The sequence below is a fragment of the Cucurbita maxima genome, unplaced genomic scaffold, assembly GCF_002738345.1.
Source record: "Cucurbita maxima cultivar Rimu unplaced genomic scaffold, Cmax_1.0 Cma_Scf00015, whole genome shotgun sequence".
NCBI lineage: Eukaryota > Viridiplantae > Streptophyta > Magnoliopsida > Cucurbitales > Cucurbitaceae > Cucurbita > Cucurbita maxima.
Genome location: NW_019272031.1, coordinates 4,946,512 through 4,968,839, shown reverse-complemented (window position 1 = coordinate 4,968,839; position 22,328 = coordinate 4,946,512). Strand labels below are relative to the sequence as shown.

At 37.1% G+C, this 22,328-nt stretch overlaps 3 protein-coding genes and 1 long non-coding RNA gene across 8 annotated transcripts; 2 read left to right on the top strand and 2 right to left on the bottom strand.

Moving 5' to 3' along the window:
• Window positions 1–16: 16 nt before the first annotated feature.
• LOC111489974 lies at window positions 17–1,280 on the bottom strand. Of its 3 annotated transcripts, none has more exons than XR_002719485.1 (3): window positions 1,152–1,280; window positions 432–547; window positions 17–352 (listed from the first exon to the last, which is right to left on the bottom strand). It is a non-coding gene; the product is annotated as an uncharacterized LOC111489974 (long non-coding RNA). The 3 variants fall into 3 exon arrangements; XR_002719484.1 differs by having other exon boundaries at window positions 432–543; XR_002719483.1 differs by lacking the exon at window positions 1,152–1,280 and having other exon boundaries at window positions 432–948.
• A 124-nt stretch (window positions 1,281–1,404) lies between these two features.
• On the bottom strand, window positions 1,405–2,691 carry LOC111489971 (protein MIZU-KUSSEI 1-like). The gene has a single exon (XM_023138377.1). The coding sequence runs from the start codon at window positions 2,574–2,576 to the stop codon at window positions 1,749–1,751; it is 828 nt and encodes a 275-aa protein (XP_022994145.1). The 5' UTR covers window positions 2,577–2,691; the 3' UTR covers window positions 1,405–1,748.
• A 6,379-nt stretch (window positions 2,692–9,070) lies between these two features.
• Window positions 9,071–10,187, top strand: LOC111490352 (peptidyl-tRNA hydrolase, chloroplastic-like). 3 transcript variants are annotated; one of them, XM_023138935.1, is made up of 4 exons: window positions 9,071–9,228; window positions 9,313–9,536; window positions 9,940–10,045; window positions 10,085–10,187. In XM_023138935.1, the coding sequence occupies exons 2-4, from the start codon at window positions 9,381–9,383 to the stop codon at window positions 10,108–10,110; spliced, it is 288 nt and encodes a 95-aa protein (XP_022994703.1). In that variant the 5' UTR covers window positions 9,071–9,228; window positions 9,313–9,380; the 3' UTR covers window positions 10,111–10,187. The 3 variants fall into 3 exon arrangements, with proteins under 3 accessions (XP_022994703.1, XP_022994701.1, XP_022994702.1); XM_023138933.1 differs by having other exon boundaries at window positions 9,071–9,536; XM_023138934.1 differs by lacking the exon at window positions 10,085–10,187 and having other exon boundaries at window positions 9,071–9,540; window positions 9,940–10,026.
• Window positions 10,188–16,300: 6,113 nt separating this feature from the next.
• LOC111490537 (putative phospholipid-transporting ATPase 9) lies at window positions 16,301–22,207 on the top strand. Its single transcript, XM_023139183.1, has 11 exons — window positions 16,301–17,733; window positions 17,845–19,187; window positions 19,288–19,398; window positions 19,485–19,761; window positions 19,872–19,960; window positions 20,061–20,175; window positions 20,255–20,464; window positions 20,560–20,685; window positions 20,781–20,879; window positions 20,983–21,174; window positions 21,270–22,207. The coding sequence occupies exons 1-11, from the start codon at window positions 17,338–17,340 to the stop codon at window positions 21,900–21,902; spliced, it is 3,591 nt and encodes a 1,196-aa protein (XP_022994951.1). The 5' UTR covers window positions 16,301–17,337; the 3' UTR covers window positions 21,903–22,207.
• The last annotated feature ends 121 nt before the right edge of the window (window positions 22,208–22,328 follow it).

The window sequence follows — 22,328 nt, the reverse complement described above, 5'->3', positions numbered from 1 at the left end:
TTCTTTCTTTTTGTTATTTTTTTTTTTTTTTTTTCCCCGAGCTGTAACCCACACTTCCCAAAAATGCCCCATTCTCCCCCTCTTTCTCTGGGGTATGGACAGAGAGAGAGCTTATGAAGGCCATGAAACCAGGAAGAGAAAGAAAGGCCACTAACCATGGTGGCTACATCCTCCGAGCCCACTTGCCAAATCGTCCATGTGGAATTGGGTCCTTTTCTTCCAACTAGAGCCATCTTTGACGATTTATGTTGCTATTCCTCACCCTTTGTCTATGATAGATACAAAATTTTCCCCGTAACAATTCATTAGATTCTTGAGGCCTTCAAAATCTGTCACATTTGATTAATCTTGGCTGAAAATATAGAATCCCAAAACTATCAGAAAAGAATCGAGTCAGAAACTTAAGAGATGTGAAAGTAGAGAATCGGTACTTTGAAGAAGGGTGAAAGCAGTCAACAAAAGGAGGAAAGCTCAATGTGCTGTTGGGGATGCTAGTTGCCATTCCTTTGATTATTTTTGTTGCCTTTTGATGACTTCTATGATCTGGCTTTATTTCAAAAACATATTGGGATGAATTTTCCCACATAGATATGTAAAACAAAAAGTAATTATTGGTTCATCTTGATCATTGTCCAATACATAAAACGCTAAAATTTTGTGGGAAGGTTATGTGACCCTAAGTCGCTAGACGATCGAAACCTCACAGGGAAAGATGAAGGAAGAAGACACTGAAATAATGATCGTTGGTGAATTTATTGAAGAAGGGTAGGGGGGGCATCCTTACCCAAGAGCACCCACCATCTGAAAAAGAAGGCAACAGCAAGAATAATCTCCTTTCCTTCTTTAGCCTTCTTTCAACTTTACTCCCTAAATTCAAAGTATGACCCAGTTTACAAGCTTTTGTACAATGCATCTCTATCCAAATTAAACAATGAATCTCTTTATCTCCATCTATTTACCAAAAGAGAGAATGAAAATATGTCTGATTCCACTTAAAGTACAGATCAGACTTCAAATCTCAACATAGAAGAGACTTCGACTAATAAAACATGTAAATAAAAAATCATTTGGTTCAGCGGTCCGATGGTTCAAACGGAAGGAGTTGTAATTTAACAGACTAAAGAGAAAAGAGAAAGATTGATCCTCCTCACCCCCTCAATAGCTCGTTACCACGTATAAATAGGACAAGATCCAGAGACCAAACTGGAGCATAAAGCATCCTCGTTAAGGATAGTTAAGAAACCAACAAGCCACGATTAAGAAGATGATGCAAATCTGGATAGATTATGGATGTCATTTTTGAAAAGAAACAAAGAGTGGAGACAAATAGCAAAAGCACTTGCCTGCAATAAGTAATAGCATGGATTAAATCTCTCTTTCTTTCGCTCCTGTAACATGTTGTCGATTGGGGAGTCTCTGCTATTGGCAAACAAGAAGAATTTAACCAAAATGCAAAGACAATCATTTGATTGCAACGCCCACCTTGTCTTATCAAATATAAAGGACTGAACAAAAACCTATACATATACACCTTCATGGCCCCCTCCTCCCAACATGTTATAATGTATTGCCCCCCCACCTACTCTAACAAAATACAATAACCCACTAACCATTTTCCCAAGAGATCAGAAAGGAAAGGAAATTAAAACAAAAGTAAGGTTATGGAGAAATCTAGCTGGGCTCCATCAAGGCTTGACTAAATTCTTTTGAAATGAGCAAGACCCAGAGATTTCATGGCTGCAGCTTAATTAGACTCTAAGCAGATAGATACTGAGTTCGGGAGTTCCATTGCTATCTGGGTTCATCATGTAGAAAGCTTCAGAATCTCTAGAACCCACAATTCTCTCAAATTTGGCTCTCATGTACATGATCTCATTATCAGAACCGGTTTCAGATCCAGGCGACTCAGCTCCAGCCGATTCGGTTTCAGCTTCATAGTTTCCTGGCAGAACACCAGCACCCATCGAAATTGGCTCCACAGCCTTGAGGATTTTCATCTCTTTAGCCCCACAATCCTTCCTTGTAGCAAAACCGCTCTTCTTCCCATTGCAAAATGTCCTCCAGAGCGGCTCTTCTAGAAGTCTCACAGCTTTTTTCCCCCCTTCTTTCTCTTTATCACATTCCAATGCAATTCGGACTAATCCAGACGCCATTTCTTTTACCAAGCCACTAATAGGCGTCGCAAGCTCTACCAAAAAGGCAGGTTCGGAGCTGGGGTCTCTTTGGAATGCAAAATGCACATGGCCACGCCGAGATCCGAAAAGGGTTCCAACGACCCGAGAACCCAGACCCGGTGAAAGGCTAGACCGATTTTTGGCAAAAACTGTGAGAACCGAACGCAACCGAGCAACTGCAATGGTCGGCATCTTCCTTCTTTGTACTTGGGCTGCGGGATGCGGTGGCTGCGGCTCTGGAGAGACGACTCTGTTTTTCTTCTTCATCTCTTCCAGCTCGGCGGCCACGGAGGTAGGTTTGAGGGTTGGAAGTGGGTATTGGTCATCTTCTTCTTCACTTCCCACCTTCTGGGTCCAGTGGAAGTGTCTTCTGGAGGAGGAGGAATCCATAAGCGTCTTCATATGAAAGCAAAGGAAGAGAGCAGGACAGTTCCTTAAAATATTTCAGAAGAGACTGAGTGAGAATATAAAAGAATGAGAGAGATTCTGGGCTCTTCTCTTTAATTTGGTATGTGGGGGCAGTACTCAAAATTCTTTATTTTCTAGGCAGCGCAAGAGAATCCTGACAAAAGAAACACACACTGACCCACCAGCTGATATATGAAATATGAAGAGAGAGGCATAGAGGGACATGAAAAATGGAAAAGAAGGGAATCTGAGGAGACAAAGTGAGCGTTCTTTCACTTTCTTGTAGGGAGAGAGAGAGAGTGAGAGAGTGAGAGAGTGGGGATTGGGAGGGATTTTGATTGACCGACCCTTTTTACATTTTGACCCAAATCTCAGACGAGTAAAACTTATGGGAGCCGAGGATGGAGACCCTACAAAAGAGTGGAGACAACACTGTTCACAATGAACATTGGTCGGAAAATGCAACCACTGAAAAATTCTGAGCTGTCTTAAGGAGATGCAAAGTATCATAGGAGATGACGTAAGGCTTATCTCTGGAGTTACTGAAATCGCATGGCCTTTGCTGGTTGTGGAGTAGACATTCTACCAACTTCTAGTTTAATGAGCCATAACGATGAATGAGGAGGGAAACTCTACATTTCCTGGGGAAAAAAACATTACCGTATTTCATATGGCCTACTAAACATAAATTAATCTTAGTCGCCAATCGCCTTGAGCTGGCATTACGCCATAGCTCGACCACAGCATCTATGGATCAAAATCTCGTTTTGGTACCGCTGGCTATAGGTATCTATAAGAAGTTGGTGATTTGTTGGAGTAACTGTTAGAATGCAGGTCGTGAAGTTATTCTACTGTAATTACTTACACTCATGTCTTGATAAAGCTGGGAAGCTAAAAAGGAAAATGCACTCAACGGAAAGAGACAAAAGCAAGAAAGTAAAAACTTGAGCAAAAATGTACGCCAATGAGTTGTAAACTCCCATACCCTGTTTTATTTCAACTTTGACCCACCGATGATGAATGAGAACTCGTTGTAATGATGTAGTTGGATCTCAACCAGAGGGTGTAACTCGAGCCCAATCAGCGGAAGATCAGAGAAATGCACAAATCAAGAGCAGATTGACTGTTAAGCGAAAAACAAACGAGTCAGGCAGTTTAAAAGGCAAAAGAATAAGCCTAAAAAAGACTACTGAATATAAGTTGATCCAAAATAATGATTGTATACAAAACATTTCAGGAGGAAAACGTACAAGTTCAGAAACTGGAAACTGATATTGTTCAGATATTAGTCTTTGCACTCTGTTAAACACCTTTAGTTAATTCTTTTAAACTTTGATCAAGCTCTGGCTCTCTAGTACTAGAAGCAGGGGCTCCACCGATTACAGTTGCATGTGCCTCTGCAAACATTCTCTGCAGCTCAGGCAATGCTTCTTCCTCGGTCCACACAACTGCAATACTGCATTGCTCCACTTCCCTCTCAAAGAACCCTGTTGGAGAAAATTCAAAATTCAAAATCAATAATTGAATGATTTGTAAAAATTATGGAGGTAGTTTCATTAGATAACTCGAAAATTGTCGAAAAATAGTTTCATATATATTTCGGAAAGCATTATTCAAAAACTGGGATGGATGAGTGGTGACTAATGTAATCAAAACACTATTCACGTGCGTGTAATTGTGATAATAGTAGAGAATAATTTAATTGTGAGAATTAATAGTAGAAAATTTTACTTCTATACAACTTTTATTCTGAAACACAGAAAACAATTTTGAAAATAGTTTCCAAACAATCCCTATGGAATTCCATATTGAAAATAGTTCCCAATCCCTATGCAGTTTTTGTATAAGATATGTTCAGTATTAAAAACATGACTTCCTTTTCTAACGTTTGGCGGTATTGGCATGAATAGATGAGGATCCTAAGAGGGGAGCAGAACGTCTGTCAACATTGAATAGATGGGTCAGCACGGTCAGCAGAGGCAGATATTGACAAAATAGTTGGAACAATAAAAAAAAAAATATTACCATAGGTTTGAAATTGTACCCAGACGCAGCAACCTTCCTGAACGTAGCAGCTAAAGCCAACCATTTAATCATAGAGCAAGTCGCACATTTAGGAGAAAATGTTCGCGTGATGGCCATTACTAGTTCCCCTCCAAGTGATCAGATTCAAACCTGATGCTGATAAGTTTGAAAGAGCACAATGAGATGAGGCAAAAATGAAAAAGGCCATTATAAAAAAAGAAAGAAAAAGGGTCAACTTAAAGGTTGTCGATATTGAATTTAAGACGAGAGAACAACGTATTCAAAATTCACACTCTCAGTCCCACCTTTTCTTTACCACTCACTCTGACAATTTCTCTCCACGTATTTTCTCTTCCCAGTTAACATTACAAATTTTCTCGTACTAATCTCTCCCATACGACTTCTCTCATCGTCCCTCTGTTTGTCCGTTCACACTAAGTCCCATTTTATTTTATTTTTTATTAAATTTTGTCTATCGTCTGCTTTCTCAACCAAACAAATCTTAATAGAACGAGTTCATCTCCAAGAGTTTTTCTAACAATTCTAGAACATGAGACTGAAATGTTTTCCAGAAATCGTAATCAAACTACAATACAGGACAGAGAAAGCATCTACAATAACTACACAACAGTTAATTCGCTGATCAACCGTCGACAATGCATTAACACCTCAAATACCCAGTTCTCTACAACCCACACACGTAAAGCGACTTATATCCTTCATATTGTCGACTTCAAGGAAAACAAAACCTAAGTAGTCAACTTAAAAACTCCAAAAAGAAAACCTAAAATCAGAAATATATATCGTAGGCTGCTTACTGTACCTTTGAGCCTCCTCTCTGAACTTTCCCACAGTCTTCAGCGTCCATCGTCTCCATAACGATTGTTCATCAACAAACTGCAACTGATGAATCGTAGAGAAAAGAAAACATTCATATTAATTTGGTTTATGAATGATTGATTTGTCTCAGTGATCAAAGCATGAGGAATGAAACCCTAATTAATTCTTTAAAACTTAACATAGTCCTATTTTTTTCTTTTCCTTCTAATTAATTTACAAGTGAAAGAACAATTAAATACTTTTAATTCTTTTAATTCTTTAAATTATAGATTAAAGAATTAATTGCTTTTGAGATATTAGATCTTGATCCAAATCTTACTCCTATTGCAGTGATTTCCAAATCATTTGGCATCAGACCTTTACCTATGACGGATTTCCTTAACAAAATATTAGGATGAAATCCGATTGGTTACCAAGTTTTGCCATATTTTTTATAGCTTGAATGCTTAAAAGTCTAGTATACATAATTTCGAAGACAGTTTACGTCCCTTCAAAAAATTATTAGGAATAGAGGGAATGTGAATGTTTGATTAATCCACCACACCTAAATGGTGTGAAAGTTGTCTTATTTATAATCAAATAAATGTGAATGTTTGATTAATCCACCACACCTAAATGGTGTGAAAGTTGTCTTATTTATAATCAAATAAATTATAAGGATATGAAAATAACAATAAATGAAAGATACCTATAATAATAAGGCAAATATTAGATATTTGCCTTATAATAAAATATCAAATATAATATATATGGTAAACTATAATTTATTACTAAATATCCTTAACACCCCACCGCAAGCTAAGCGTCGGATTTAAACGAACGTGAAGCTTGAATCTGAAAAATTCAAAGAGGTTGAGAAACACTTTTCATGAAGATGCTAACAACCCGGTTCTTGGCCATAAAAAATTGCAGAGGGATCGCCGCTCAGTGGCGATGCTGCCTTGGCTTCGGCGAGAATATGTCTAACCTATGAAGAGGGATTGTCGCTTAGCGACGATGCTGCCTTGGCTCTGGTGAGAATATTTCTAACCCCAAGAAGTAGAAGGGGAAACCTAGAGCAAGGGACAAAGACAATGTTGAAGCCGAAAGAGTCACCACATTGGGCGAAGGAGCCAATTTTGGCGAGAAGGGCAGTCGGAAGAGTCGCCTCATCGGGCGAAGAAGCCAATTTTGGCAGGAAGGGCGGCGGCAACTTGGTTGGCGAATAGGCCAGTGCGGCACCCAGATTCCGAAGGTAAATCTCTGCAAAAGATTGATAGGTTTAGGTTAGGGTTTATGTGAAGGATGAAGGTTGATTGGAAAGAAAATGAGAGAGACTATATTGGCCAAAGGGAAAACCGATTTGGTTGGAAAAGGTGAGGTTGTATGTACAGAGTATGACGAAAGATGATTTGGAGGTCAATAGGGTGGAGCCGAAGAGTAATCAATCGGCTCCGACTACGGCAGCCATGAAGACTGCCCCTGCGGCGTCAAAACCAGCAGGGGTGGTGGAAAAGAAGATTAGAGGATTCAAAAGCCATTGAAAAGAAAGGATCACGGTTGTTAAACCGAAAGGGCTCTGATACTATGTGAATGTTTGATTAATCCACCACACCTAAATGGTGTGAAAGTTGTCTTATTTATAATCAAATAAATTATAAGGATATGAAAATAACAATAAATGAAAGATACCTATAATAATAAGGCAAATATTAGATATTTGCCTTATAATAAAATATCAAATATAATATATATGGTAAACTATAATTTATTACTAAATATCCTTAACAGGGAAGTATATTAGTGATACAAAATTCTATCTCGTTCGTACTAAAATGAAAAGGGTACACAAATGATTACAAGATGAGCTAGAAGTACATTAATTTCGAAGACAGTTTACGTCCCTTCAAAAAATTATTAGGAATAAAGGGAAGTATATTAGTGATACAAAATTCTATCTGGTTCGTACTAAAATGAAAAGGGTACATGAATGATTACAAGATGAGCTAGAAGTACATTAATTTCGAAGACAGTTTACGTCCCTTCAAAAAATTATTAGGAATAGAGCGAAGTATATTAGTGATACAAAATTCTATCGGTTCATACTAAAATGAAAAGGGCACATGAATGATTACAAAATGAGCTCAAAAAATTATTAGGAATAGAGCCAAGTATATTTGTGATACAAAATTCTATCGGTTCATACTAAAATGAAAAGGGTACATGAATGATTACAAAATGAGCTAGAAGTACATTAATTTCGAAGACAGTTTACGTCCCTTCAAAAAATTATTAGGAATAGAGAAAAGTATATTAGTGATACAAAATTCATACTAAAATGAAAAGGGTACATGAATGATTACAAGATGAGCTAGAAGTCCTCCATTTTCTCTCTAGGATCAACCACATAAAGATTATAATCGTCCATCGGTGTCAAATGACTCAAATCTTTGAGTATTTCGTGGTTTGTGGGATCGAACCAGAGATCGAGACTCTAGATAGGAACAAGGGATTCCATCTCTCTCTTTTGGATTAGTGTTCTCCTTCGAACCATTCCCTTTATCCTCCTCCACCACCTTAGCTCCCAACGACGAGTTCCAATATGTCAAACTTTTCGTTATTTTATTTTAAGGTTTTGAATGTGAACGCTTAAGTCCATGACATCATTTTATGAATGATTTTAAATGCATGTTTTCGCATAGAAAGGTCACATCATGCATGTGATCTATGTGAATAGAAAATTAGTTTGTCTGCTTGTTCAAAATTTCTTACATATCATATTGGAAATTAGCATAAGTTTGTTAGCGCGACTGGAAAGGTGCAATTGAAGGAATACAATATCCATAAATATTCTTAACATTATTTGATTCAAACAAGTCAACTTTTCTATATATATACCCGAGAAACAAGCTCCTATATAATACACACCTTATTAGTTATGGTACGTACAATTCCATTGTATATATTTAGATAAATAAAATTAGAAAATTAAGATGGTACAACTTGTGGATCTAACCGTATACTAATCCTATTGTGCTATATAAATCAGACAAAACCAAACCAAATCAGGCAAAACCAAATTGGGTTGTAAAAAGAAAAGCGAGCAAGCAAAATGAAGTCTCAAACCATCTTTTGTTTCATCATTTTGCTTGCTTTTGAATCAAACATGATTATTAACCCAGGTTTTGCCCAATCTGATTCCAAACGCATGGACCCATTTTCTTCGTGGGAAGTGGATATTTTGAATGACATGAAGGACTCCACTCTGGTGGCTCATTGCAAGTCGAAAGACGACGATTTAGGCGAGCATGTGATCAATCCTGGAGGCAAATATTTTTGGACGTTCCATGAAAACGTGGGGCAAACGACACTATTTTGGTGCAATTTTAGCAGCAAACGCGGGAATGCTTCTGGTCAAGTGTTTTGGCCAGAGAGAAGCCGCTGGCTTAGTGATCGATGTTATCATAATACCTGCATTTGGGCTGCAAAAGACGATGGCATTTCTCTACGTAGTGGTGCTTTCGATTTATATGAATTAATGTACCCTTGGAAGTGATGGATGCGTTTGGTTTATCAATAAAAAGTATTAATTGCTCAACCTTTTTTTACTCTATTTTAATTCAATGATGGAGGGATGTATGGGTATTAGAGGCAAAGAGGAAGATAAATTAGGTTAAATTAATTTCGGTTCCTCCCGCCAATCCTCAATCAATCCAATCTCTCTATCAAACCAAAATCACAGCCTCTTGTCTTGCCATTGTTGTATCTTCTTCACTTCACTCCTTTTCAAATCATTCAAGAAACGCCCCACCAGATATGAATATTGCTGCTTCTCTATCTTCACTCGCCGCCCTGCGCCTTCCTATTTGTCTCCATTGTTTCCCAACCTTCAGAACACCCATTTCCTTCCCTTCTCTATCCTTAAATCCCCCAAGTTTGCATATCTTTTCGTCGATGACTTCTTCCATTACTGCGTCGATGTCCACTTCCTCACCTCTGGCCCCCGATCAGCTTGCTGTGGAGGAGAAGAAGCCCGCGCCGCCGCCGAAGCCATGGCTGATCGTTGGCCTTGGGAACCCCGGGAAGAAGTATGAACGCACTCGCCATAATGTCCGTATGGCCCTATCTTTTCGTTTACGAATTGAACTTGCTCTTTTTTGTACCATTTATTCTTTGCGGAAGGATTATTCATTTATAGTATTTATGTAGGAAATTAAATTCTGTTTCATTGAGAACGATGTTGATCGAGACGATTATGCCTTATTTTCTGTTGGATTAACTGGGTATGCCGTTTTTCGCGTGGGAATCCCCTTAGGATAGGTTTTTCGAGCATGAAGTTTGGTTATCTCGAGGAAATTATGATTTATGTCGATTTACAAAGCTGGAGAAGCATGTCTTATCTAGTGCTGTTTTTGTTATTAGCCATAATTGAGTGTTGTCTGGATGTCCTTTATTAAGACGAATTGAAGCATGGCAGTCCCTGATGCTATGATTAATATGATTAATTTTCCAGGTAGGTTTTGAGATGCTGGATGCTGTTGCCGAGGTTGAAGGGATATCCATGAGTAGTGCTTCCTTCAAAGCTCTGATCGGGAAAGGTGTGCAGATTCTAACGATCCCGTTGTTCTTACCTACTGCTTTTTGACAATTCTCGACCGTTGATGAAATTAAAATATCTGGTTAGAACTTAGAAGTACATCTAGCTGCTAGTTTGCTTGCCTTGAACGGGCTTGCTGGTACATTACTGACACCTTTCTTTCCTGTTTGTGTTGAAGGGACACTAGTAGATACATGATGTGTTGAATGGTCCCTAGTACATACATTTACATACATGATGTGTTGAAGGGTCACTTGTACATGCATAAATACATGTATAAGTACGTGTATGAATAGATGTGACGAGCCATGGATGTGACGAATGAAACCCTAATTAATTCTTTAAATGTCAATCCATGGATGTGACGAGCCTATCGAAAATAATCAAAATAAAACTTAACATAGTCGTATTTTTTTTCTTTTTCCTTCTAATTAATTTACAAGTGAAACAACAATAAATACTTTTAATTTTTTTTTTTTTTTTGTTAAATTATAAATTAAGTCTTTAAATTATAGATTAAAGAATTAATTGCTCCTGAGATATTAGATCAACGAGTTGATCCAAATCTTACTCCTATTGCAGTGATTTCCAAATCATTTGGCATCAGACCTTTACCTATGACGGATTTCCTTAACAAAATATTAGGATGAAATCCGATTGGTTACCAATTTTTGCCATATTTTTTATAGCTTGAATGCTTAAAAGTCTAGTATACATAATTCCGAAGACAGTTTATGTCCCTTCAAAAAATTATTAGGAATAGAGCGAAGTATATTAGTGATACAAAATTCTATAAAGACAATCTACTTTCATTAAGTGATTTATTCGATAATCGAAAACAGAGGATCTTGAAAACAATTCAAAATTAAGAAGAACTCCGCGGGGGGCCATTGAACAGCTGGAAAAAGCCCGGGCCCGCTTACGAAAAGTCGAAATGGAAGCGGATCAGTTTCGAGTGAATGGATACTCTGAGATAGAACGAGAAAAATTGAATTTGATTAATTCAACTTCTAAAAGTTTGGAACACATACTAAAATGAAAAGGGTACATGTATGATTACAAGATGAGCTAAGAAGTACATTAATTTCGAAGACAGTTTACGTCCCTTCAAAAAATTATTAGGAATAGAGGGAAGTATATTAGTGATACAAAATTCTATCTCGTTCGTACTAAAATGAAAAGGGTACATGAATGATTACAAGATGAGCTAGAAGTACATTAATTTCGAAGACAGTTTACGTCCCTTCAAAAAATTATTAGGAATAGAGCGAAGTATATTAGTGATACAAAATTCTATCTGTTCGTACTAAAATGAAAAGGGTACATGAATGATTACAAAATGAGCTCAAAAAATTATTAGGAATAGAGCCAAGTATATTTGTGATACAAAATTCTATCGGTTCATACTAAAATGAAAAGGGTACATGAATGATTACAAAATGAGCTCAAAAAATTATTAGGAATAGAGCCAAGTATATTTGTGATACAAAATTCTATCGGTTCATACTAAAATGAAAAGGGTACATGAATGATTACAAAATGAGCTAGAAGTACATTAATTTCGAAGACAGTTTACGTCCCTTCAAAAAATTATTAGGAATAGAGAAAAGTATATTAGTGATACAAAATTCATACTAAAATGAAAAGGGTACATGAATGATTACAAGATGAGCTAGAAGTCCTCCATTTTCTCTCTAGGATCAACCACATAAAGATTATAATCGTCCATCGGTGTCAAATGACTCAAATCTTTGAGTATTTCGTGGTTTGTGGGATCGAACCAGAGATCGAGACTCTAGATAGGAACAAGGGATTCCATCTCTCTCTTTTGGATTAGTGTTCTCCTTCGAACCATTCCCTTTATCCTCCTCCACCACCTTAGCTCCCAACGACGAGTTCCAATATGTCAAACTTTTCGTTATTTTATTTTAAGGTTTTGAATGTGAACGCTTAAGTCCATGACATCATTTTATGAATGATTTTAAATGCATGTTTTCGCATAGAAAGGTCACATCATGCATGTGATCTATGTGAATAGAAAATTAGTTTGTCTGCTTGTTCAAAATTTCTTACATATCATATTGGAAATTAGCATAAGTTTGTTAGCGCGACTGGAAAGGTGCAATTGAAGGAATACAATATCCATAAATATTCTTAACATTATTTGATTCAAACAAGTCAACTTTTCTATATATATACCCGAGAAACAAGCTCCTATATAATACACACCTTATTAGTTATGGTACGTACAATTCCATTGTATATATTTAGATAAATAAAATTAGAAAATTAAGATGGTACAACTTGTGGATCTAACCGTATACTAATCCTATTGTGCTATATAAATCAGACAAAACCAAACCAAATCAGGCAAAACCAAATTGGGTTGTAAAAAGAAAAGCGAGCAAGCAAAATGAAGTCTCAAACCATCTTTTGTTTCATCATTTTGCTTGCTTTTGAATCAAACATGATTATTAACCCAGGTTTTGCCCAATCTGATTCCAAACGCATGGACCCATTTTCTTCGTGGGAAGTGGATATTTTGAATGACATGAAGGACTCCACTCTGGTGGCTCATTGCAAGTCGAAAGACGACGATTTAGGCGAGCATGTGATCAATCCTGGAGGCAAATATTTTTGGACGTTCCATGAAAACGTGGGGCAAACGACACTATTTTGGTGCAATTTTAGCAGCAAACGCGGGAATGCTTCTGGTCAAGTGTTTTGGCCAGAGAGAAGCCGCTGGCTTAGTGATCGATGTTATCATAATACCTGCATTTGGGCTGCAAAAGACGATGGCATTTCTCTACGTAGTGGTGCTTTCGATTTATATGAATTAATGTACCCTTGGAAGTGATGGATGCGTAACGTGGTTTGGTTTATCAATAAAAAGTATTAATTGCTCAACCTTTTTTTACTCTATTTTAATTCAATGATGGAGGGATGTATGGGTATTAGAGGCAAAGAGGAAGATAAATTAGGTTAAATTAATTTCGGTTCCTCCCGCCAATCCTCAATCAATCCAATCTCTCTATCAAACCAAAATCACAGCCTCTTGTCTTGCCATTGTTGTATCTTCTTCACTTCACTCCTTTTCAAATCATTCAAGAAACGCCCCACCAGATATGAATATTGCTGCTTCTCTATCTTCACTCGCCGCCCTGCGCCTTCCTATTTGTCTCCATTGTTTCCCAACTTTCATTGCACGCCAATCAGACGCGTCGAAACAAAGTAACTGATCGTTAGAGATCTTGCAACGCTTGGGCTTGGAATTCAATTTGGGTGTGGGTCGTGGGTCGTGGGCTCGGGCTGAAGCTTTTTCTCGTGTGCTTACAGAAACCTGAAGATTTAATTATTATAGTATAGTCATTTTACTTCTTCTTTAAATCATTTAAATAAACGTAACATTCATATCCCCACATGTTTAAAATATGGGTATATATATATATCTAATGGAAAAGAGTTGGAACATGCAATTTCAAATAGTTTGATTGGAAGCCATAAGAATTTGGACATTTGTCAGTGATTTTTATAGGTTTTATTGTTATTATTATTTTCGACGTGGAAGGTAAGAATGCGTTCAAGATTGTCCCATCCATTAATGTGAAAGCATATAATAAGGTGTGTGTTATTAGAGTGGGGGCATGAAGTCGAATGAAGCTCAACCTCATCCATTCAATCCCCACCCAACCCCTTCAAATTCTACCATCTTCCTACTCCCCCTCTTATATATCTTAATTAATTGCCATATATTTCAACTAATTTTAATATCTGAAATTGTGTGTGTGTGTTTTTTTATTTATTGAATATCAATCCATATAAAAAAAAAAAAAAAAAATTATCATGATTTTCATAACTATTAAATAAATATGTAAATTCATAGCTAAATTATTATTTGGTTAATTTTAAAAATATAACTTCAATATTAAAAATAGCATTTGTAACTAATTTTAGAATATCAAGTAGACTAAAACATAATAAAAAAAAATAAATAAAAAAAAAAGTCATTTTAAACATCATTAAACACGTGAATAAATAAAAAAAGAAAACAAAGTTCGCCCATCATTCAATTCAATGCCATCTTATAATATTCCAAACCCAAGAAAAAAGATTGATATTTTATACATATATATATTTTCTTTAATAATATATGGTGTAGAATTCATTTTTTAAGAATGAATTCAACCAAATAATTAAAACTTAATTAAATACCTACGTAATTGTGCTTTATTATATGATTGCATAGGGATTAATTTATTAATATCATATCTATATATATATATATATATATATAGACACGCACACACACATATATATAGTTTAATTTAAATTTATAATTAAACTGAAAAAAAGGTTATGTATAGGTCCATTTTCCAACATACCTTAAATTTGGTCTCGATTCCATTCCATAAATGCTATAAAAATTGATATCGAAATTATACATTAATTAGTGGAATTTATTTTAGAATAATGATGTAGTTAATTAATTTTAATGTTTTCTTTAAATAGTAAGGAGGAAATGGAAGAGGGTGATTAATTGATTAAATAAGAGTTTGAAAAACGAGCAATGTGTAACGAATATTGTTAGGTAATTTACATTCAATTTTCCATTCAAAGTACAACAATATATAAATATTTGAACAGCCAATGGGAGACTCGTTCTGTTGCCAACTACCCATAATAATTGATTGCGATGTAAACGACGGCGTTTCATGAACAAACTGCGCGGGACCTTTTCTTTCATTATTATTTTTATTTGATGAGTGAATTTTGTAAATTTATTTACGAATTAGAAAGAATACAATGTGGGGGCTCCACGTGTACACCGGCAAAAATTGAGTCAATCCGAAACGTTTGACTAAGATCTGTAGGAATGATTGGGGTGGTTTTGAAAGGAACTACTTTTTGCGGAGAAAATAAAATAATTCTTTTTTTGAGAGGGCGAGATGGGCAACGCACATATGCGTACGTGGTATCAAGTTTCTGTCTCGTTCATCAATTCCATTTTTTAAATATTCAAAAGCATAAATGAATATTCTAAATGGAAGATATTGAAAAGGAAATATAACTTTAAGTAATTAAAGAATAATTCAAAATTGAAAGTATTAATTTTGGTTGACATCATAACTACATTAAAACTTTTGCGCATGCTAATTAATATGTCACATTACACTAAAGCAAATGGGTTTATTTTTTCACTTCAAAATTTTTAAAATTCAAGCTAAAGATGGGTGAGCATAAAGAAAGGAACCAAGTTTAGTCGGTTGAAAAAAAGAAACACGGAGGTAGCATTTAGATTCTTTTAAATAAAATTTTGTAAATGTATTTTATTTTATTTGGTTTTTACGCAAACAAATGAGCTCTTCCAATTTCTTAAAAAATAGGTTGGTGGATTATTATTTGGTAATCCTAATGAAAAAGTAAAAAATAGACCAAAGAGGGCCAAATTCGTAATTTCTTTTCTTGACTGGCATCAAGAGTCATATTTCTTAATAATGCATCCAATAATTTATTTTTTTTTTACAAAAATTCACAGATGAATATTGGAGAAGATGTAATTAAAAACATAATTGAATTATTTAAAGTATAAACAAAATCCGACATGCTATAAAGTTGGATTTTAAAGAAAAGAAGAAAAATTATTGATGGGACATGAGAGAAGATATTATAGTAATTTAGGTAAACAGAAAGATATTACGGAAATTTCGGAAAAATAAAAAATGGTAAGACCAAGCGGGATAATGGAGTGACGTGCCTCAAAAGAATATGGCGCTTTTTGAGACGGGTCATCGTCACCGGCTGGAAATATGGTGGAAAAAAAGGTCCCATTTGCCTTTTTTGGAAAAGGAAATTAAAAAAAAAAAAAACAAATTACGAATTTTAAATAATTTGTAAGATGTTATAATTTTCTTTAATTATAAAAATAAATGTTTTGGAAAATAAATACTAGATTTTGGAAATATTTTATCAAAAAAAACATTATTGGTTTTTTAATAATAATTATTTCCAAGTAATGATTTTAGTGACGGGAGACGTGGAAAAGTCGTCGTTGGGCACTTTCTCATCCGTAAGCGAGAAGTTAGATAATTGCCTCGGAAGACAACAAAATTAATTAATAAATAAATAAAAAAGTGCCTCACCTTCCAGAGGTAATTTCGGAAATGCAACAAGGGTAATTTGGGAAACGAGCTCGTTCGATAACATATTTGAAGCATGTGAATGGTCCAGTTTGACCCTAACCCAACGCAGCCTCATCCGCCATCACCGTCATCGTCAACTCAAGTTTTTAACTAAATATTCCCTCCTCTTCTTTCCTCTCTCGCTTTCACTCTCCATTAACCTTCATTTAAAACTGTTTTCGTCTCCATTTCTGACACCAATCACCTCACAATCCCCTTTTTTTAGCCAATAAACTATTTTTCTTCTTTTAATTTAATAACCCATCCCTCGTTTTTTCTACAAAATTCCCATCTGTGTTTCGTATTTACTCACTGAATCTGTGACAACCCACTTTTACTCCCGAGGGAACTTCATTTATTCACTTTCTCGAAGATTGTTTCCATTTTCAGTCTCAGTTTCAGCCCATTTCTTGTTGTTGAGTGAACAAAATATTGAAACAGAGTATAACTGTTTGTTCTTCGCTGCTAACTCTTTACCTTTTTGAGCTGAGATCAAAATTTATTGACTTGCAGAAGGGGAAAAGGGGCTTGGTCAACGTTTTCTGAAAAAGTCTCCGCCATCTCTGGTCTTTGATTTGGCCGTTGACATCAGATTCCAGCTCTGTTCTCATATTGTTTAAGCAGCAGCCGTGGGAAGGAGGAAAAAAATAAAAATGGTGGAGTTTTCGATATCCCATCGGGGTTGGGTTTGTTTCTACCTTTTAGGCTTTCATTTAAGATTCAAAATCTACCCTTTGTTGTAGTTTTATCGTAGTAGTTGAGATGAGTCTTTGGTCGAGTTGGTAAAAAACCCATCTCTTATTTGCCGTCTTGTCTTCAAAGGTGTTGGTCAAATCCGAGGGCTTAGGATTTGGTATATCCTCCCTAAACAAAACACACAAGTTTTCAACAGTACAAATCTCGTCTGCTTCATAGAATCTGCCTTCTCTGTCCTGTCCTGCCCGCCCATTTGGGGCTTTCAGATTTAAGCCTCTAGATTTCCTTTAATCCTCCACTTTTCATTCTACATCCAATCTCTGTCAGTTTTTCCATTTCTTTTCAGCTACCTCTTCTTCCTCCCTCTGAAGTGACCATTTTTGAGAAATCAGCGAGGTGTCAGAAGGGTTTGGATTAGAAGCTTTAGTTGGGGTTTAAAATGGGTGGTGGCAGAAGAAAAAGGAGGCAGCATTTCAGAAGGATTCATGCCTTTACTTGTGGAAGAGCTTCATTCAAAGACGAGCATTCTTTAATTGGAGGGCCTGGTTTCTCGAGGGTAGTTTACTGTAACGATCCAGATAACTCTGAGGCAAGTCTTCTCAACTATGGAGACAATTATGTCAAAACTTCCAAATATACCGTTGCTTCATTCTTCCCCAAATCCTTGTTTGAGCAATTCAGAAGGGTCGCCAACTTGTATTTCCTCCTTTGTGCTTTCCTTTCCTTTACCCCTCTTTCGCCCTATTCCCCCGTCAGTAATGTTCTTCCTCTTGTTGTTGTTATTGGAGCCACCATGGCCAAAGAGGCCCATGAAGATTGGAAGAGAACCAAACAGGTAAATCCTTTTTGAAATTACAACTGCTGCTCTAATCTGAAAGCATGTCCTTTTTTCTGATTTGAACCATTACTGTAACGTTCAGAATGTGATTGTGGGAATTGTATTCAGGATATGGAGATGAATAACAGGAAGGTGAAAGTTCATATTCGAGATGGCGAGTTTGTTGAGACTAAATGGATGGAGTTGAAGGTGGGAGACGTAGTTAAAGTGGAGAAGGATGAATTCTTCCCTGCTGATCTTATTCTGCTTTCGTCGAGTTATGAGGAAGCGATTTGCTACGTCGAGACGATGAATCTCGACGGGGAAACTAATTTGAAACTGAAGAACGCATTAGAAGCAAGCTCGAACTTGCATGAAGATTCCAGCTTCCAGAATTTCAAGGCTATAATAAAATGTGAAGATCCGAATGCAAACTTGTATGCCTTTGTGGGGAGTATGGAGCTGGAAGAGCAGCAATACCCCCTCAGCCCTCAACAGCTTCTCCTTCGGGACTCGAAGCTGCGAAACACTGATTTTATATACGGCGTGGTGATCTTCACAGGCCGTGATACAAAGGTTATGCAGAACTCAACTGCTCCTCCTTCCAAGAGAAGCAAGATTGAAAAGAGGATGGACAAGGTTGTGTTCTTCCTGTTTGCTGTCTTGGTTTTGATATCAATTGCGGGGTCGATTTTCTTCGGAGTTTCAACTAGAGATGATATCGATAATGGAAGAAATTCGAGATGGTACCTTAGGCCAGACGATACCACAATGTATTACAACCCGAAAAATGCTCCAGCTGCAGCAGTATTGCAATTTTTCACATCTCTTATGCTTTTTAGCTATTTAATTCCAATATCATTGTATGTGTCCATAGAAATTGTCAAAGTTCTGCAGAGTGCCTTCATCAACCAAGATACACATATGTACTATGAGGAAACTGATACGCCAGCACATGCCCGTACCTCAAATTTGAATGAAGAGCTTGGCCAAGTCGACACCATACTCTCGGATAAAACGGGGACATTGACCTGCAATTCGATGGAGTTTATCAAGTGTTCGGTGGGCGGGACTGCTTACGGGCGAGGAATCACAGAAGTAGAGAGAGCTCTTGCAAGAAGAAAGGAGTCAAGTTTACCTGAAAATTTAGGGGCCAACAATGCACGTCTTAGCAGTGAAAAACCACTCATTAAGGGGTTTAACTTCAAGGATGATAGAATAATGGAAGGTAATTGGGTGAAGGAGCCTCGAGCGGATGTAATCCAAAAGTTCCTGCAGGTACTGGCCATCTGTCACACTGCATTGCCAGAAATTGATGAGGAAACTGGAAAAATTTCATATGAAGCTGAATCACCAGATGAGGCAGCTTTTGTGATTGCAGCCAGAGAATTCGGTTTTGAATTCTATGAAAGGACTCAGACAAGCATTTTGCTGCACGAGTTTGACCCGACCTCGGCCAAAAAAGTTGAAAGGTTCGATCACCGGTCTTACGAATTAATATTTGGATGGTCATTTTATGAATCATTCACCCAATCATATAATCACCACTTGGTTTCATGGCTGGTTTTGCAGATCATATCAACTACTGGATGTTTTGGAATTTAATAGCACAAGAAAGAGGATGTCTGTGATTGTAAGAAATGCAAAGGGACAGTTGCTACTACTTTGTAAAGGAGCTGACAGGTTCATAAACTAACATTTCTTTTTTTCTTTTTGCCTATGCATCAAAGAGTGAATCTTCTCATATTAATTTTTCCGTCGAAATGCAGTGTTATGTTTGAAAGACTTGCAAAGAATGGAAGTGAGTTTGAAGAACAAACTAAGGTGCACATCAATGAGTATGCCGATGCTGGTTTAAGAACTTTGGTGCTTGCATATCGTGAGCTGAAGGAGGAGGAGTTCAATACATTTCATCAAGAATTCATCAAAGCCAAGAACACAGTGAGCGAGGATCGTGATGGCATAATCGATCAGTTAACCGAAAGCGTTGAGAAAGATTTGATTCTTCTTGGTGCTACAGCAGTTGAAGATAAACTTCAAAATGGGGTATGAATTAAGCCATGGAAAGCTAAACGAAACGACTCTTATAATTAGCTTGCCTGACTCAAACAGGGAATTAATGAACTGACAAGTTATTGATTATTTTGTGTTGCTAGGTCCCTGAATGCATTGACAAACTTGCTCAAGCTGGAATCAAAATATGGGTTCTGACTGGAGATAAAATGGAAACAGCCATCAATATTGGGTAATAAGCATAATAATATATACAATTTTTTGAGCATCAGTTCATGTTGTTCAGTACGCTAACGGCTTATCGTTCCCGAATCCGAATGTCCTCTCTTCAGCTTTGCTTGTAGCTTACTTAGACAAGGAATGAGGCAAATAATTATCAGTTCAGAGACTCCGGAAGGGAAAGCTTTAGACAAAGTGGAAGATGCTAAAAAATCTGCAGCTATGAAGGTAACATAAATCAAATTCACAAAGCTGCTTAACTTTAATTTTCAGCTCAACCAACTGATGGGATGTTACTGATTCTCAGGCGTTTAAGGAAAGTGTGATGCAGCAACTAACTGATGCAAAGGCATTACTTTCGAGTTCGACCAAAACCCAGGAAGCATTGGCTTTGATAATTGATGGAAAGTCCCTCACCTTCGCTTTGGAGGATGATGTGAAGAATCTATTTCTGGAGCTTGCCATTGGTTGTGCTTCAGTTATATGCTGCAGATCATCTCCTAAACAGAAAGCTCAAGTAACCATACTTATTCAACTATCTAAACCCGAGTCGCGTTTATTCAGCTGGAGAAATCAAGAAATATAACACGATACCTTCTGATATAAATGCAGGTTACCCAATTGGTTAAGGTTAAAACAGGAGGCACCACTCTAGCAGTTGGTGATGGTGCAAACGATGTCGGAATGCTCCAAGAAGCGGATATCGGGATCGGTATTAGCGGTGTAGAAGGAATGCAGGTAAATATGAAACAGATCCCCACTGTATCTTCCAAGTGATCAAAACAAGTTTCATTGATCTCAGTTTCATACTTCTTGTTCTTTCTGAATTTCAGGCAGTCATGTCAAGTGATATTGCAATAGCGCAGTTTCGATATTTAGAGAGGCTTCTCCTTGTGCATGGACATTGGTGTTACAGAAGGATCTCTTCCATGGTAAACACTTGATCCATAAATATTTCTTTATGTTGTTAGCTTCTTGTTAAACAGAGAAAAAGTTTTGAAATATGTCGAACCGACTGCGTTTTTGTTGCGGCAGATATGCTATTTCTTCTACAAGAACATCGTTTTTGGGTTCACTCTCTTCTTCTTTGAGTTGTATGCATCATTCTCCGGCCAAGCTGTATACAATGACTGGTTCCTTTCGCTGTACAACGTCTTCTTTACGTCTCTCCCTGTGATCGCATTGGGAGTATTCGATCAAGACGTCTCATCCCGGTACTGTCTTAAGGTAAGTCCAACGTCGCCATTTCTATTAGATGCAATCTTTTATCTACCTCAAGTACAATGACAAATGGCTCATTGCCCTGTGTTTTGACATTTCAGTTCCCACTTTTGTACCAAGAAGGAGTCCAAAATGTGTTGTTTAGTTGGGTTCGAGTTATCGGGTGGTTGTTCAATGGACTACTAAGTTCTGTGATCATCTTCTTCTTCTGTGTTGTGGCAATGGAACATCAAGCTTTCCGCAACAGTGGAGAGGTGGTTGGGTTGGAAATTCTGGGTGCCACTATGTGCACTTGTGTTGTTTGGGCTGTGAACTGTCAAATGGCATTGTCAATCAGTTACTTCACATACATTCAACATGTCTTCATCTGGGGCAGCATCATTCTCTGGTACTTATTCCTTGTGGCATATGGAGCTATGAACCCAACCATATCAACCACTGCATTTCAGGTCTTCATCGAGGCATGCGCCCCGGCACCGTCGTTTTGGATCCTCACACTATTAGCTCTGGGAGCTTCCCTTCTCCCATACTTCATCTACGCATCCATCCAAATGCGGTTCTTCCCAATGTACCATCAAATGATTCAATGGATGAAAGAAGACGGGCAATCAAACGATCCAGAATACTGTCAAGTAGTGAGGCAGAGATCGCTACGACACACGACCGTTGGTTACACAGCTCGGTTTGAAGCATCGAAGCGGTTTGAAGACATCCAAGAATTCAAGAACCATTAGTTTGCTGATGAGATTCATTACCATAGAAAGATTTGACATTTCTCCATGGGAAGTTTCTTCTCGGTGTATATATGTTTACCCAACAGGTGTACATAAGGATTCTTTTGTTCTGCTGCTCCTTGTCAATTCAACCAAAGCAAAGCACCGCTCGGGTTCGAAGCTTTTGTAGCTGAAACGACCATATCTAACTCGTATGGTTTAAAAAAAAAAAAAGTATTTTTTTCCTTCATGAATTCGTAGGAAATATGTTAATTGTTGTATTCATTTCAAATAATCATATCAAATGTGCTAAAGTTTCTTTACAAGTTCTTGTCCCAATTTTTCATTTAGTTCTCGGTTCGCATTTTGGACGTAATGGTTCATTTCCAAACCCTCTTGGCGAACCAGGAGGAAAATTTATAGGAAAATAAAAATAAAAATAAAAAC